General features: G+C 45.3%; 1 protein-coding gene across 1 annotated transcript; it reads right to left on the reverse strand.

Annotated features, from left to right (window-relative positions):
• Positions 1 to 3,222: 3,222 nt before the first annotated feature.
• On the reverse strand, positions 3,223 to 16,879 carry LOC116479334 (uncharacterized). Its single transcript, XM_058425795.1, has 3 exons — positions 16,810 to 16,879; positions 14,874 to 15,176; positions 3,223 to 6,496 (listed from the first exon to the last, which is right to left on the reverse strand). Exons 1-3 carry the CDS (start codon positions 16,877 to 16,879, stop codon positions 6,426 to 6,428), a joined length of 444 nt encoding a protein of 147 aa, XP_058281778.1. The 3' UTR covers positions 3,223 to 6,425.
• Positions 16,880 to 17,306: the final 427 nt, after the last annotated feature.

A 17,306-nucleotide genomic window follows, 5' to 3' on the forward strand; every position in this document is an offset into this window, starting at 1 on the left:
CTTTTTTTTTTTGAGACAGAGTCTTGCTCAGTTGCCCAGGCTGGAGTGCAGTGGTGCAATCTCGGCTCACTGCAAGCTTCGCCTCCCGGGTTCACACCATTCTCCTGCCTCAGCCTCCCGAATAGCTGGGACTACAGGCGCCCGCCACCACGCCCGGCTAATTTTTTTTTTTTTTTTTTTTTGTATTTTTAGTAGAGACGGGGTTTCACCATGTTAGCCAGGATGGTCTCGATCTCCTGACCTCATGATCCACCTGCCTCGGCCTCCCAAAGTGCTGGGATTACAGGCGTGAGTCACCGTGCCCGGCTACTTTTTTTCTTTTTCAAAGTTATTTTAGCCATTCCAAGTCTTGTGCTTTCCATATACATTTTCTTTATCTTCTTTTTTTTTTTTGAGACAGAGTCTTGCTCTGTCGCCCAGGCTGGAGTGCAACGATGCAATTTCAGCTCACTGTAAACTCTGCCTCCTGGGTTCAAGTGGTTCTTCTGCCTCAGCTTCCCGAGTAGCTGGGATTACAGGCATGTGCTGCCACGCCCGGCTAATTTTTGTATTTTTGGTAGAGACGGGGTTTCACCATGTTGACCAGGCTGGTCTCAAACTCCTGACCTCAGGTGATTCGCCCACCTTGGCCTCCCAAAGTGCTAGGATTACAGGCGTGAACCACCGCGCCCAGCCTTTTTTTTGTTTTTTGAGATGGAATCTCACTCCTAACCATGCTGCTAATATTTACATGGTCCTGCACCAATGTGTTCACGTAATTTCACATACGTTTTTTCTTTACTTAGGATTGAGTTTCCTATATAGGCCTTCTGAGCAGCCAGAGATCACACACTTAAATGAGCACCTATTAGCTTCTAGGCATATTATGTTTTCTTTTATAAATAAAAGGCTCAAAATGCACACATGCACACACACACACACGATACTGACCAAAAGGTATTTCAGTATAAAAGCTAGAGTAGAAGTTCCATAAGGATGGTGACTTTTCCCTGTTTAGGCAGCTTACTAAAAAACCCTATATACTCGGCCGGGTGCGGTGGTTCACGCCTGTAATCCCAGCAATTTGGGGGGCCGAGGTGGGCTGCTCACAAGGTCAGGAGATCGAGACCATCCTGGCTAACACGGTGAAACCCCGTCTCTACCAAGAAAATACAAAAAAATTAGCCAGGGATGGTGGCGGGTGCCTGTAGTCCCAGCTACTCGGGAGGCTGAGGCAGGAGAATGGTGTGAACCCAGGAGGCAGAGCTTGCAGAGAGCCAAGATCACATAACTGCACTCCAGCCTGGGTGACAGAGCAAGACTCCATCTCAAAAACAAACAAACAAACAAACCATATACTCTTCTGTGCTGTTTGGCTTCCCTCCACATTATGAACTTTAAAAATCTTGCAATAAAATAACAATTATGGCTGACACAGGCTGTAAGAAAGAAGGCAGATAACAGTGATTATTCAGCAAGGTAGGAAGGACTACAATGGCACACAGACTTGCCATTTTGTACTGCATTGGATATGTCAATGTTAATTGTCATCTCAGCAACAGATTTTTTCCTTGAGAGTTCTATTTCTCCTCAAATGGACTAATCTCACTAGTCATTCAATTCCTCCTTCTGATATTACTCTTATTTCACTGATTCCAAGACAACAGATGGTAACATGTACATTTTATGTGCTAATAAAAGGCTGCCCGAGGCCTAGCACAGTGCCTCACACCTGTAATCTCAGCACTTTGGGAGGCTGAGGTGGGTGGACTACCTGAGGTCATGAGTTCAAGACCAGCCTGGCAAAACCTCGTTTCTACTAAAACACAAAAATTAGCTGGGTGTGGTGGCATGCACCTCTAATCTCAGCTACTTGGGAGGCTGAGGCAGCAGAATTGCTTGAATCTGGCAGGCAGAGGCTACAGTGAGCCAAGAGAGCACCACTGTACTCCAGCCTGGGTGACACAGCGAGACTCTCTCATAAAAAAAAAAAAAAAAAAAAGACTGCCAATTAAACCATATCACTGATTAACCTGATCTGATTTCAGATGTTAAAATATGGCAAGATATGTATCACAGAATAAAGGAAATACAGTAAGTCTTTAGGGTTCTGTGTCACGACTAACTTCCAGATATAGGCATTACCTTGTTTTCTTGCACTGTGCTTAATTATCCTATGCAGATATTGCATTTTTTACAAGTTGAAGGTTTGTGGCAACCTGTCAATTAAGTCTATTGTCACCATTTATCAAACAGCATATGCTCTTTGTGTCTCTGTGTCACATTTTGTTAATTCTCACAATACTTCAAACTATTACATTATTATGATCTGTTATGGTGATCTGTGGTAATTTTTGTTGTAACTATTGTAATTGTTCTGGAGTGAAAGGAACCGCACCTATATAAGACAACGAACTTAGCAGATAAATGTTGTGTGTCCTGATTCCTCCACCAACCTGCCATTGCTCGCTGGTGCACACTCTCTTTCTCTCTCCCCTCAGGCCTCCCTATTCCCTGAGACAAAACAATATTGAAATTAGGCCAGTTAATAACCCTACAATGGCCACTAAGTGTTCAAGTGAAAGGAAGAGCCAAACCTCTAACTTCAAATCAAAAGCTAGAAATGATTAAGTTTAGTGAGGAAGGCGTGTCAAATGAAAGACAGGCCAAAACTTAGCCCTCTTGTGCCAAACAGCCAAATTGTGATGGCCAAGAGAAAAACTTGAGGGAAATGAAAAGTGTGACTCCAGTGAATATATGAATGACAAGAAACTGAAACAGCCTTATTGCCAATAGGGAGAAAGCTTTAATGGTCTGGATAGGAAATCAAACCACCCGAAGAGAACTAACATTCTCTTAAGCCAAAGCCTAATCCAGAGCAAGGTCCTGACTCTCTTCATTTCTATGAAGGGTGAGAGAGGTGAGGAAGATGCAGAAGAAAATTCTGGGCCGGCCAGGTGCAGTGGCTCATGCTTGTAATCCCAACAATCTGGGAGGCCAAGCGGGATGGATCACCTGAGGTCAGGAGTTCAAGACCAGCCTAGCCAACATGGTGAAACCCCACCTCTACTAAAAATACAAAAATTAGCTAGGCATGGTGGTGTGCGGCTGTAGTCCCAGCTACTCAGGAGGCTGAGGCAGGATAATTGCTTGAACCTGGGAGGTGACGGTTGCAGTGAGCTGAGATCGTGCCACTGCACTCCAGCCTGGGCAACAGAGTGAGGCTGTCTCAAAAAAAAAAAAAAAAAGAAGAATGCAGTCTGCGGCTAGGCGTGGTGGCTCATGCCTGTAATCCCAGCACTTTGGGAGGTTGAAGCAGGTGGATTACTTGAGCTTAGGAGTTTGAGACTAGCCTGGCCAATATGGTGAAACCCTGTCTCTACTAAAAATAAAAAATTAGCCAGCCATAGTGGCACATGCCTGTAGTCTCAGCTACTCAAGAGGCTGAGGCATTAGGATCGCCTGAACCCAGGTGGCAGAGGCTGCAGTGAGCTGAGGTCAAGCCGCTGCACTCCAGCCGGGGCAACAGAGTGGGAATCATTATCAAAAAAGAAAAAAAGGTATGTATTTTATAAGGCTATAGCTGCCATAGATAGTAACGATTCCTTGGATGGATCCAGGGAAAGTAAATTAAAAACCTTCTGGAAATGATTCACTATGCTAGATGCCATTAAGAACATTCTAGGCCAGGCACAATGGCTCACACCTGTAATACTAGCACTTTGTGAGGATGAGGCAAGAGGATTCCTTTGGCACAGGAGTTCAAGACCAGCTTGAGCAACATGGTGAGATGCCATCTCTACAAAACATAAAAAAATTTAGCCAGGCGTAGTGGTGCATGCTGGTAGTTCCAGCTACGTAGGAGGCTAAGGTGAGAGGACAACTTGAGCCTAGAGGTCGAGGCTGCGGCGAGCCAGGGTTGCAGCACTGCACTCCAGCCTGGGCAACAGAATGAGACCATGTCTCAAAAATAAAAAAAAAAAGGTTGTTTTTTTTTTTTGAAATGGAGTCTCCCTCTGTTTCCCAGGCTGAAGTTCAGTGGCTCGATCTCTGCTCACTGCAACCTCAGCCTTCCAGGTTCAGGCAATTCTCCTGCCTCAGTCTCCTGAGTAGCTGGGATTACAGGTGTGCACCATCACACCTGGCTAAATTTTTCTGTATTTTTAGTAGAGATGAGATTTCAGCATGTTGGTCAGGCTGGTCTCAAAATCCTGACCTCGTGATCTGCCCACCTTGGACTCCCAAAGTGCTGGGATTACGGGTGTGAGCCACCGTGCCTGGCCAAGACGTCTGTTCTTGAATAATGAGACTGGAAAGTCAAAATTACTCCTGATCATGATGGGCTGCAGAATACATATTGTGTTAGCAGGTGTGAGAACAACATTCATCTCCTTGTACATCTTCATCACAGCTCTTGTCAATGAGCAGCCATATTTTGAAAGGAATCTTTATTCTGAGGAAGTCTCAATAGTGGGTTTAAAATATTCAGTACAGGCCGGGCATGGTGGCTCATGCCTGTAATCCCATCACTTTTGGGAGGCCAAGGTGGGCAGATCACTTCAGGTCAGGAGTTTAAGACCAGCCTGACCAACATGGTGAAACCCCATCTCTACTAAAAAAATATATTAAAAAATTAGTGTGATGTTGGGTACCTGTAATCCCAGCTACTCGCTCAGGAGTTTGAGGCAGGAGAATCGCTTGAACCCAAGAGGCAGAGGCTGCAGGGAGCTGAGATCACGCCATTGCACTGCAGCCTGGGTGACAAGAGTGAAACTCCATCCCAAAAATAAAATAAAATATTGAGTGCACCATGTGGTAAACACGTGCTGTCATCCAGGATTTGTTCTTCCATTCATAGATGGAAAAACAGATCTGTTACTTTCAAACAACATAAACTCTTCAACATGAAGTCTCTGACAATGCGTAAGCAAAGAGAATCAGATCAGTCACTGCCACAGATGCTCACTGAATCCCCATAGGTGTCAGTCCAATGTGTCAACTCTGGTGTCTAGCAAGAGCACAGATACTTGGGAAAACTTTCCCACACTAGACACACTGGCACAAGGTTGCCTGAGCATGTACCTTCTTGTGCTTGGTCAGACAGGAGCTGTCCCTGAAGGCTTTGCCACACCGATTACAGTGGTAGGGCTTCTCACCAGTATGAGTCCTCTGGTACCAGATGAGGCCCGTGATGTTCCTGAAAAGTTTGACACTGGTTACAGCCACAGACCTTCTCACCAGTATGAATCCTCTTGTGCCTGATGAGGTACATAATTTCAGTGAAAGTTTTTTTCACATTGTTTAACTCATGAGATTTCTTTCCAGAATGATTTATTTGATGCAAAAGAGGTGACTGTTGTGGTTGGAGAATTTTCCACACTCCATACACATATAGGGTCTCTCACCAATGTGAATTCTCCCATGTTTAATAAGTTATGTGTGATCAATGAAGGCCTTTCTACGCCCAGTACATACATAGGGCTCCCCTCACGTGTGAATTCTCAGATGGACAATAAGGTGGGAGACATCAGAAAAGGATTTTTCACATTCATTACATTCGAATAGTTTTTCCCCAGTATGACTTCTGAAATGCAAAACAAGGGAAGAGTGGCAGCTGAAGACCTTCCCATATCAATTCCTTTCACAGGGCTTCTTTCCTATGTGGGTCTTCTCATGCTTGGTAAAGGTGGAGCCACCATTGAAGGCTTTCCCACTTATTGCACTTATAGGATTTCTCTCCTGTGTGGATTTTTTGATGTACAATCAGGTTGTAATTCTTAGAGAGGGATTTTCCACAGTCATTACAGGTATAAGGGCTCTCTCCAGTATGAGTCCTCTGGTGACTGATGAAATGAGATTTCTAACGGACAGTCCACATTCACTGTCATTCTATTCATTTCCAGAGATACCTCCATTGTGTTCATAAGGACATGTGTCCTTATCAAACACCACCTCATGTCCTTCTCCTTTGTGTCATTCCTTTCTCTGGCAACTACATGTTGTTCACTAAGGTGTGCAGAAAGGCTGAAGGAGTTATCACCTTCGTTACATTTTGAAGGCTCATCTCCTTGTTAGATCTTCATCAAGGTGGCTAGGTTGTCCACCCTGGCTGATGGCTGCTCTACAGTCATCATTTTCCTCAAGAATTTGACCGTTAGAGCCTTTCTGACAATTATGTATGTAACTAAAATGTTTAACCTTGGAGTCATGTTCACAGAAACCTGTTGTTTGAGGACCTCTTTGACATGAAGCTAGGACTGAGCAGATGACCACAATGGTCATGGTGACCACAGCCCCTCATAGATGCTCTGCGTCCTTGTGTGTGGATGCTGTTTGCCTCAAATGCACCTCTGGATTTCTATGGAGCATTTCTACCTGGTCCTCACATTCCCAGACTTCTCCTAATGCAGATAAACAGGAATCATCCCCGATGAACCTTTTTATTTTCACCAAATTGGATAGTTCTTTCCCAAAACAATCCCGAGTTGATGCTTCCATTTGACTTTTGTTTCCCAGGCTGGAAAGGAAAAGGGGAAAATTTTTGAATCCTTAGAGAAAAAATTGCTACAGTTAGAATGGTAGTGTGTAAACATTAAAATCAGCCAGGCCAGTATCTATTATATCTGACGCTGTGCCCATTCTGTGACACAGCAATTCCACTTGCAAGTGTACAAACAAAAGAAATGTGTATGTATGTTCATAGAAACTCTTCGTAGCAGCCCGAGACTAGACACTACCCAAATGTCACCAACTGGGGAATGGAAAACTTCTGGCTTACTTACATGATGAAATACCACACATTAACAAAAGTGAACAAACTAAGAGTACACAAAAATATGGGTACATTTCTCAGGCATATTATTTGAAAGAGGAAGTATATTTACTTTGTGAAAACTTTTAGTTTTACATATATGTATTTTTTTAGCATGTCCTTATATTTCCAGGGAAAGCTTTTACAAAATCATATGTGCACACACACACATCCTACCAAAATAAATTAGCCAGATTTTTAAAAAATTAACATAGATTTTTTTCAGTTATACACCTGCATGGTAGGAAGAGAATATAAAGATGGATGAAGGATAGCAAATAAATATCACTTTAGATATTATGATTTTTAAAAAGGGACAGGGTCTGGTTATGTTGCCCAGCCTGAACTCAATCTCCTAGGCTCCTCCCACCTCAGCTTCCTGGGTAGCTGAGACCACAGGTGCATGTTACCACTCCCAGAAAATTTTTTAAAAATTATTTTTTGTAGAGACAGGTCTCATTATGTTGCCCAGGCTGGTCTCAAACTCCTTGCCTCAAGTGATCCTCTGGCTTCAGTCTTCCAAAGTTCCGTGATTACGGGCATGAGCCACCATGCCCATCCTCTAGCTATATTTCTGAAGTCCCTTCACTGAGGAGAACTTGATCTCCAACTGTCCCCAAGATGCTTCTTCAGTGTCTCCTGATGCTTTGCTTTTCTGTCTCTCCAAACAGAAATCATCTTCCACTCCCCTCTCCACTCCCATTACCATTCTTCCTTCACCTGTCCCACCTACTCGGCTCCTCTGAATCCAGATATGCATACTGGACTGTCCAGGCCTCCCAACCCACTCGGCTCCTCTGAATCCAGACATGCATACTGGACTGTCCAGGCCTCCCAACCCTTAGAGCTCTGCCCGTCATTATACCCTGAAGAGACCAAAAGCTGTGGCATGGCCCATGCTGCTTCTCCCTGAGTCTTCCCAATCCCAGTAAACAGCCATCCCATTTTCTCAGTGGAAGAGGCCAGAAACCTGCTCCACTGGGATGGAACATCCTCCGTTCTCCACTTTCCCTTTTCTCAAGTCACACCTAAGCTGTCAGCTTTGACTTTCAAATACACACGGTATCCTACCAACTTACACTTCCTCCACCACTGTGGTCCAAGCTATAACCACCTTTTTATTATAAATTGAAGCATAAACAGAATAAATTCAAAGTGGATAACTCACTGAGTCTTTAGATATATTTTCATGAGTGTTCATGTGTGTATGCAGCTGGGCAACCAGGACAATCCACGATATAAAACATTCCCATTTTTAGGCCAGGCGCAGTGGCTCACACCTGTAATCCCAGCACTTTGGGAGGCTGAGGAGGGCGGATCACGAGGTCAGGAGATGGAGACCATCCTGGCTTAACACGGTGAAACCCCGTCTCTACTAAAAATACAAAACATGAGCCAGGAGTGATGGCGGGCGCCTGTAGTCCCAGCTACTCAGGAGGCTGAGGCAGGAGAATGGCGTGAACCCGGGAGGCGGAGCTTGTAGTAAGCCGAGATCGCGCCACTGCGCTCCAGCCTGGGTGACACAGCAAGACTCCATCTCAAAAAAAAAAAAAAAAAAAAAAAAAAATTCCCATTTTCTGGAGGTAATCACTGCTCTGACCTCCATTACTACAGACTGTTTTGATTGGCCCTGAACTCCACGTGAGCAGGATTGCACCATCCACATGTTCTTGTCTTGGACTTGTCATTCAACAGTAGCTCTCAGGGTTGTTTGCATGGTTAAAACTGAACCCCCTGAAAAAAAATTTTTTTTTTAAGATAGGGTCTCATTCTGCTACCCTGGCAGGAATGCAGTGGTGTGATCATAGCTCACAGTGGCCTCCAACTCCTGGGCTCAATCAGTCCTCTGCCTCAGTCTCCAAAGTAGCTAGGACTACAGGTATGTACCACCATGTGCGGCTACTTATAAAGTTTTTTTTTTTTTTTTTTAAATAGAGACATGGTCTCACTATGTTGTCCAGGCTGGTCCTCAACTCCTGGCCTCAAGCAATCCTCCCACCTTGGCCTCCCGAAGTCCTGGGATTACTGGCATGAGCCACTATGCCCAGCAAGTACCAAACAATTAAAGAAGAATTAATACCAATTCCTCTCAGACTCTTCCAAAACAGGAGGAGGGAACACTTCCTAACTCATCCTATGAGGCTAGCATTACCTTGATACCAAAGCCAGGCAAGCACACTACAAGAAACCTAGAAACCATATCCCTTAAATGTTGATGGAAAATCTTCAACAAAATACTAGGTAACCGAATTCATCAGTGTATTACAAGGATTACACACCATGACCAAGTAGGACTATTCATGGAATGCAAGGATATTTCAACATATGAAAATTAGTTAATGTAATACATCATAGTAACAGGATAAAGAAAAGAACACGACCATCTCAAATGATGCATTAAAAGCACTGGACAAAATTCCAAACCCGACCCCTGCCTTTCTTTACTTTTTATTTTATTGTACTTTTTTTTTTTTTTTGAGACCAGGTCTTACTCTGTGACCCAGGCTGGAGTGCAGTGGTGCAATCATGGCTCCCCGAAGCCTCAACTGCCCTGGGGTAAGGTGATCCTCCCATCTCAGTCTCCCCATAGCTGGGACTGCATGCACAAGGCAAGACTCCTGGTAATTTTTGTATTTTTTGCAGAGATGGGGTTTTTGCCACGTTGCCTAGTCTGGTCTCAAATTCCTGTGCTCAAGCAATACGCCCATTTTGGCCTCCCCAAATGCCCCAATTATAGGTGTGAACCATTGAGTCTAGCCCCAACACCATGGCATGATTAAAAAACATACTCAAGCCTGGGTGCGGTGGCTCACGCCTGCAATCTCAGCACTTTGGGAGGCCGAGGTGGGCGGATCACGAGGTCAGGAGATCAAGACCATCCTGGCTAACACGGTGAAACCCCGTCTCTACCAAAAATACAAAAAAAATTAGCTGGGCATGCTGGCAGGCACCTGTAGTCCCAGCTACTCAGGAGGCTGAGGCAGGAGAATGGCATGAACCCGGAAGGTGGAGCTTGCAGTGAGCCGAGATCACACCACTGCACTCCAGCCTGGGTGACAAAGCAAGACTCTGTCTCCAAAAAAAAAAAAAGGGCAGAGGAAAAATGTGGGGAATCTGCATTAGGATAACACAGACAAAATAGGGCAGGGGAACAATAAGATACGCATTTGTGTCTAGGACGCCAGGGTGACTGCACTTATAAAGATAAGCTATCAATTTGCGTTGCCATGGTGAAGTTTTAACAACAGCTCACCAGGAATTTCCTTGTGGGCAAAATATGGTGGAGGCATGTAGCATTTCATCTTGTAGCCATCTTATTTAGGAAAAGGGGAGGCAGGTTTGCTTGACCCAGTTTCCAGCTTGACTTTTCTCTTTGGCTAAATGAGTTTGGAGTCCCAAAATTCAATTTCTTTTCACAACCGTGGTAAGACTTGGCTCAAAAATAATACCATAATGGCTGGGCCAGGTGGCTCACGACTATAATCCCAGGACTTTGGAAGGCCAAGGTGGGTGGATCACTTGAGGTCAGGAGTTCGAGACCAGCCTAGGGAACATGGTGAAACCCCGTCTCTACTAAAAATACAAAATTAGCCGGGCGTGGTGGCATGCACCTGTAATCCCAGCTACTCAGGAGGCTGAGGCAGGAGAATCACTTGAACCCGGGAGGCAGAGGTTGCCATAAGCCAAGATCGTGCCACTGTAGTCCAGCCTGAGCAACAGAGAGACTCCAGCTCAAAAAATAATAAGGCTGGGTGCGATGGCTCATGCCTGTAATCCCAACACTAAGGGAGGCCAAGGTGGGCAGATCACAAGGTCAGGAGCTCAAGACCAGCCTGGCCAACATAGTGAAACCCCATCTGTATGAAAAATACAAAAATTACCAGGGCATGGTGGTGCGTGCTTGTAGTCCCACCTACTTGGGAGGCTGAGGCAAGAGAATCGCTTGAACCTGGAAGGCAGAGGTTGTGGTGAGCCAAGATCATGCCATTGCACTCCAGCCTGGGAAACAGGCCGAGACTCTGTCTCAAAAAAAGATGATAATAATAATGCCATAATATAATTAGGAATTGGGAAATTTTGAAAAGGATGGGTTATCACATGATAACAGGAAATCATTGCTCATTTTCTTAGGTGTGATATGATATTATGGTTATGCAAAAGAATGTCTTTATTTTTAGAATATATGTGCCAACATATTTATGAGTAAAGTGTCATACTTGTAATAAATATATATACATGCAGACATACATATACATAAACACGTGCACACATAAAAATACATATATGCACAGATAAATATACAAATGTACATAATATATATGCACAATATACACATACATATATACATACAAAAATACATATATATACACATATGCCCAAATATATACATAAACAAATATGTATATATACACGTATGCACAAATATACATTAATAAATATATAATTGTGTTATATATTACAGGCACATAAAATATGGCAAAATATTAATTGGTGAATCTTGGAGTGGGTGATGGGCATTCATGATACTCTTTTTTCTCAACTTTTCTGTTAGAGTATTTTAGAAACTTGCCAAAATATAAAGTAGGCAGGGGAAATATAAATGCCTCCTGGAGAGATATTCCAGGATCATCATTCATTAACACCTTGGTGAGGTGAACTTATAACAGGTTTCTCAAAAGGCATTCAAGAGATGGTTGTTGAGTGTTCAAGGGTGAAAAATATGATGCTAGCTAGAAGCTGTTAAAAAACAACTATGGAGTTACCAACTGGGAAAATGCTAGCTTGTAAGGCCCTTTCCAGGCAACAGGTTTTGTTGCAGGACAGTAAAGGAAGGCCAGAAGTGTCAGCCGCTAAGAACTGGAGTCAGGGCAAGGCAGAGCTGTCCAAAGCACTCACAGGTTCCTGGGGCAAACTCTGGAATCAACTGGCCCTCTAGCTACTCCCAGTGGTTGGCAGCTGATCCCAAGTTCAATCCTATTTAATCTCTTTGTGAGCTAAATATTGTTTCTGAGAAGACAAGTAAGTGAAAATAGGGCAAATATAATTCTATTCTGGATTCAACAGGGAGCTTACTATTTAAATAAAACTTCAAATTCCATTTAAATATTTTATATTAAAGATATCACTGCAAAATTAATGCATGTTCATTGCAAAAAATCTGGAAAACATAAATAAGTACAAAGATAATAAAAATAATCTATAATCTCACTGTTGAGCCTTGGGGGCATTTACTTCCTGTTTTCTTCACAGAGAATCATTTTGAAACAGGTGGAGTCAACGTGTATATATAACTTGGGTCCTTTTTTGTTTTTGCTAGTTAACATTATATTATGGGTAGTTCTCACAACATTAACATGTCTTTGTTAGTATAAGAAATGCCACAGCCTCTCTGAAGAACAATTCAGAAGAACTAGGTTGAAATAAAAAATTCTAAATGCCAAGAGATGAGGTGGATCAACACTGGCATCCTTTTTACAATGACAAATTAAAATTCAAAAGTAGTATCAGAGGATCTCACATTTAGTAAGCATGGTTTCATCAAACTTTTGTTCCAGTTAGATATGCATGCAAGTCATCATGTACATGTGTTTCTCTCAACGCTTGTGTGAAAATTTTGAAAACCTACAGGCTAGAAAAACCCTTACAAGGATACACATTCAACATGCCTCCCTAAAGCACTGGTGGAAACGCTGAAAACCTGGAAACTTCCAAGATGTTCACCAACGGGAAAGGCAAGACAAAAAAACTGGGCATTTTCACAAGGTAGAATACTATAGAGCAGTTAAAGCTGGTATGCTGAAAGCTTCACCTAGTACAAGATTGGGGAGAGAAGAAGGTTGCAAAGTTTCATAGCACACAAAGCATGCCAATTTCAAACACACGCACGCATGCACACCCATACTCCATATTGCCCGAGGCACTGGATATTACAAAGGAAAAAGCTCTAAAAAAAAAAAAACAAAAAAAACGGCCTGGGCACACTAGATAAATGTGCAGTGGATGTATCACACACACCCCCTCTGTGATCTTAAGTCTGTGGGAAAAGGGCCAGCTTCCTGTGGTCACAGGGATGGCCCTTTTTCTTTCATTCTGCAAACATTTACTGAACACGTACTGTATGCCAGGCCCTGTTCTATGCATCAATAATTCAGCAGTGGATCAGACAGATGAAGACCTCCCCCTCATAGAGTAGGCATTCTGGTAGGGGAATAGGCAAAGAACTGCAGAATCTGTCACTATCAAACACTCTGCAAACTGAGGAAGCACATACCTGCAATCCAGTTTCTGAGTTAGAGCTCCTTTCCCAAACCGTCCCAATCTCTATCCATTGCCCACAACTCAAAAGCCAAGCAACCTCAGAGAATGAACTGCCGAAGGAAGAAGCTAGGGCATGGAATTTCACCTGATGCAAGCTCTATCATCAACACCTGCAACCCAGCAGCAAACAGTCCTTAGCCCAGCAGCCCCAGTCTTAGGGCATGTGAGGATTCTGCCTGTTACTGAGTAAGGAGAGTGTTTAGAGGACAGATATGACCTCACAGGCTTCCACTGAATCGTGAGGAGGCCCGAGGCACGGGAGCAAGGAGATGCCCATACCAGGGAGTAGAGGTGTGGTGATGTGGCTAAATTCTGGAAATATCTATTTTATTTTTATTTTTTTGAGACAGAGTCTCGCTCTGTCAGTGCTGGAGTGCAGTGGCATGATCTTGGCTCACTGCAACTTCCGCCTCCCAGGTTCAAGCGATCCTACTGCCTCAGCCTCCAGAGCAGCTGGGATTAAAAGCACGTGCTTTAGGGGGCATGAGAGATCCTCTGATACGACTTTTGAATTTTAATTTACGTCATTGTAAAATACCCAGCTAACTGAATTCTGGAAATATCTTAAAGGTTAAGGCATGGGATTTTGGACAGAGACGATGTGGGGATTGGGGAAAAGAGAAATATCCAGGTGGACAAAGAGGATTGTGGATGGAAGGAGTCACCACTTACAGAGACTAGAAAGACTGCGTTTGGGGGAGAGCAGATGCTCAGCTGAGGATCCTAAAGTCTGAGAGGCCTGCCCCTGGGGGTCAGCATTCGGGCATCAGAGGTTTGTGGGGAGGGCAGCCCAATATACAACCGCAGGGAAGGGAGGAAGGGCAAGTCAGTGGAGTCAGAACCCAGCAGGGATGGGAGGAAGCCTGGCTGGGAATGTTCACAGTGGGTAGGAAGGGGCAGAGGAGGAAGCCATCGCTTGGGATACGGAAGAGGAAGAACAGGGTTGTTAGGAGGAGTAGGATGAAAAGTGGGGAAAGCGTCCTTGGGAGTAAGACACGGGAAGCAGAATAGGTTGTTCAAGCCCAAATCTTGTGAGGAGAGGGAGGAGAGAGGGGCGTCCGCGCCTGTGCAGGAAGACGAGGGGTCCACACCCTGGGAAGATGAGAAAAGGCCATCTGTGCCCGCAGGAAAAAAAAAAAAAAGAGAGAGAGAGAGAGAATATTGGGGAGGCTGGGGTTAACGGAAGGGCGAAAAAAAAAAAAGGGATCCCGCCCCAGTGGGAGGGGAGAGGAAGAGAAATGAGCCCCCGCTCAAAAGGGGGCCTGCGCCCACTAGGAGAGAGAATTAGAGGGTCCGTGCTCCACAGGGAGATGGGAGAGGAAATTCGGAGTTGGCACCCCACTGGGGAGAAGGGGACAGGGGGCCCACGCCCCACGAAGAGGAAGGAGTAGGGGTCCGCGCCCCACAAGAGGAGAGTAGAGGGCTCGCGCCCTGCGGGGAGAGGCGTTAGGGGGTCCGCGCCTGGCGAGGAGATGCGCGGACAAGGCCTGCGCCCCAAGGGGAGAAGACACGCGGGAGGGTCCGCGCCTGGCGGAGAGAGTGCCTCACGCCCGCCCCGCCCGGAACCACAAGCCAGCGCCCCTAACAAGCCCCTGCCCAGAGCACGGCTGCCGCGTACCCTCACAGACAGAGCGGCCACGCAGCCACCGCCCAGCACCAGCCGCTCTGGAGTCCTTGACGCCACCCTCACTAGGCCTTCGCTCCGCGACCGGTGGGCGGGAACGAAGGAAACAGACCCGAGAGGTCGCGAAAGGGCGGAACTCACTTCCCGCCGCCGTAGCGTCCTCGTCAGCGCGCCCTCGGACTCTCCGCATGGGCGCGCAGAGTTCCCGGATGCGATATTTCCGGCGACACCGGACGCTGGGGGCGGGGCCTAGCGTGTTGAGGGCGGGGCCGGGGCAGGGCCGTGGCCGCAGCTGCCTGGCAACCAGAACCTGGGAGCGCTCGCAGTGTTGCCTTTCGGGGTTCTTTGTCCTTCGCTTCTGCTGGTAGGTGAGGTTTAACAGACGGAAAAACGCCGGGAGCGCACGTGGGCTGCCTTGAGCCGCCGCGGACGAGCACCTTGTCTCTCAGGTTGACTAGCAGTACATCCCCTTGCGAGCCTGCATCACCCTGGACGCGCGTGGTCTCGGCAGAATCTCGTTCACACGGGTCCCACTCGTAGGCTGCTGTGTCTCCTTCCTCTCACGGCGTCGGGGACTGGGGCCTGGAGTCACTCCTCTACAGGGGTGTGGAACGCTCCCATGGACGCTGACACCTTCATGAGGTCGTTTAACGCTCCGTGCACAATAACCATTTTACTCGGTTGTGTGATGCTCCATCGAAAATAACCCATTTACACGGTTGTGTAAGACCCCACGACACGATAACCCCTCTACGCAGTTATGTAAGACTCCATGGCACAATAACCCCTTCATGCGGTTGTGTAACTCTCCATGGCACAAAAACCCATTGCCATGCATAAGGTTCCGTGCCAAAATAACCACTTTACGCCATTGCATAACACTGTATGGCACAATAACCACTTCACAAGGCTGTGTAATACTCTACGGCACAATAACCCTTTCATGTGGTTGTGTAATCTTCCATGGTGCAATAACCACTTCACTTGGTTGTGTAATCCTCCAGGGCACAATAATCATTTTATGTGATCGTATAAAATGCTCCACTGTGAATACACCATTTGCTCATTTTCCTTCCTGTCAATGGATATTTGGGCTGTTTCCAGTTGGGAGTTACTATAAAGGAACCTGCTGTGAACATTGTGTGTGCATCTTTTGATAAGCAGGTTTGTATTTCTGTTGTGTGAATGCCTAGGACTGCAGCTGTCTCTTCATGGGTGCACATGTTCAGGTTTGGAGATAACACTAGTTTACAGTGCCCCCTGCGGTGGTGTCTAAGATTCCCAGTTGCTCCCCATTCTTGTCAACGCTTGGTACTATCTGTTGTTTTCATTTTAGCCATTAGTGTGGTGTGAAGTAGCATCTCATTGTGGTTTCTCTGATTAGTAGTAAAGTTGGGCACACTTTCATGCACTTATTGGCCATTTGGACTTTTCCTTGTTTATGAGGGGGCTGGTTCAAGTCATTTGCCAACTTTCTATTAAGTTGCATTCTTATTGAGATGCTGAGTTCTTTATATATTTGGAGGCCAGTCCTTTGTTGGCTCTACAATGGTCTTCTCCCACTCTGTCACTTGCTCTTTCACTTGCATAATATTGCTTTCTGATGAACATAAGTTGTTTTTTTTGTTTTTTGTTTTTTTTTTTTTGAGATGGAGTCTTGTTCTGTTGCCCAGGCTGGAGTGCAGTGGTACGATCTTGGCTCACTGCAACCTCTGCCTTCCAGGTTCAAGCAATTCTCCTGCCTCAGACGCCCAAGCAATTGGGATTACAGGTGCATGACATCATGCCTGGTTAATTTTTATATTTTTAGTAGAGATGGGTTTTGCCATGTTGGCCAGGCTGGTCTCGAACTCCTGACCTCAAATGATGCATCCATCTCAGCCTCCCAAATTGCTGGGATTACAGGTGTGAGCCACTGTGCCCAGCCCCTTTCCAGTTTTAAAGCCAGGAACAGGGAGTAGATTCCTCACACTTCAGCTCTCTACTCGCTCCTTCCTCAGCATCTGACTCCAGCCCGCAATCTCTGCTTTTAAGGGCATGTGTGCTAGATTGGGCCCATCCAGATAATCCAGGATACCTTCTGCTCTATCCCGTGTCCCACTCGTTTCAGCCACACTTGCAATGGCCCAGGCTACCCCAGAATCCATCTGGAACTCACCTAGTCCACATCTCATATTCTCTTTGGTCAGGAGTTTCCATTCTCTGTGATTGAATTACAGTAGCCTCTCCTGATTGGCAGTTTCACTTCTCCACCTTTGTTACCTGAGGTCAACTGTGGTCTGAAAATATTAAATGGAAAATACAGAAATAAAAAATTCGTAAGTTTCACATTGCACACTGTTCTGAGTAGCATGATTAAATCCCATGCTGTACCACACCATCCCACCCAGGATGGGAACCAGGCATTTGTCCAGTGTGTCCACACTGTATACCCCCCATTAGTCACTTTTAGAAGCTACCTTGGTTATTAAATCAACCATCATGGTATCACAGTACTTGTGTTCAAGTAACCTTTACTTTAAAAATTATTTTATAAATTAAACCTTATCACAGGTTAAGTATAAGAAAAAACAT

This window comes from Hylobates moloch, unplaced genomic scaffold (assembly GCF_009828535.3).
Source record: "Hylobates moloch isolate HMO894 unplaced genomic scaffold, HMol_V3 SCAFFOLD_12, whole genome shotgun sequence".
NCBI classification, from domain to species: domain Eukaryota; kingdom Metazoa; phylum Chordata; class Mammalia; order Primates; family Hylobatidae; genus Hylobates; species Hylobates moloch.

Coding starts and splice junctions, on each gene's coding strand:
- LOC116479334 (XM_058425795.1), bottom strand. CDS start 16,879: ATGGATTCTGGGGTAGCCTGGGCCATTGCAAGTGTGGCTGAAACGAGT. Junction 15,177..16,809: donor GACACGGGATAGAGCAGAAG/GTATCCTGGATT, acceptor AGTCAACCTGAG/AGACAAGGTGCTCGTCCGCG. Junction 6,497..14,873: donor GGACGCTACGGCGGCGGGAA/GTGAGTTCCGCC, acceptor TTTCCTTTCCAG/CCTGGGAAACAAAAGTCAAA.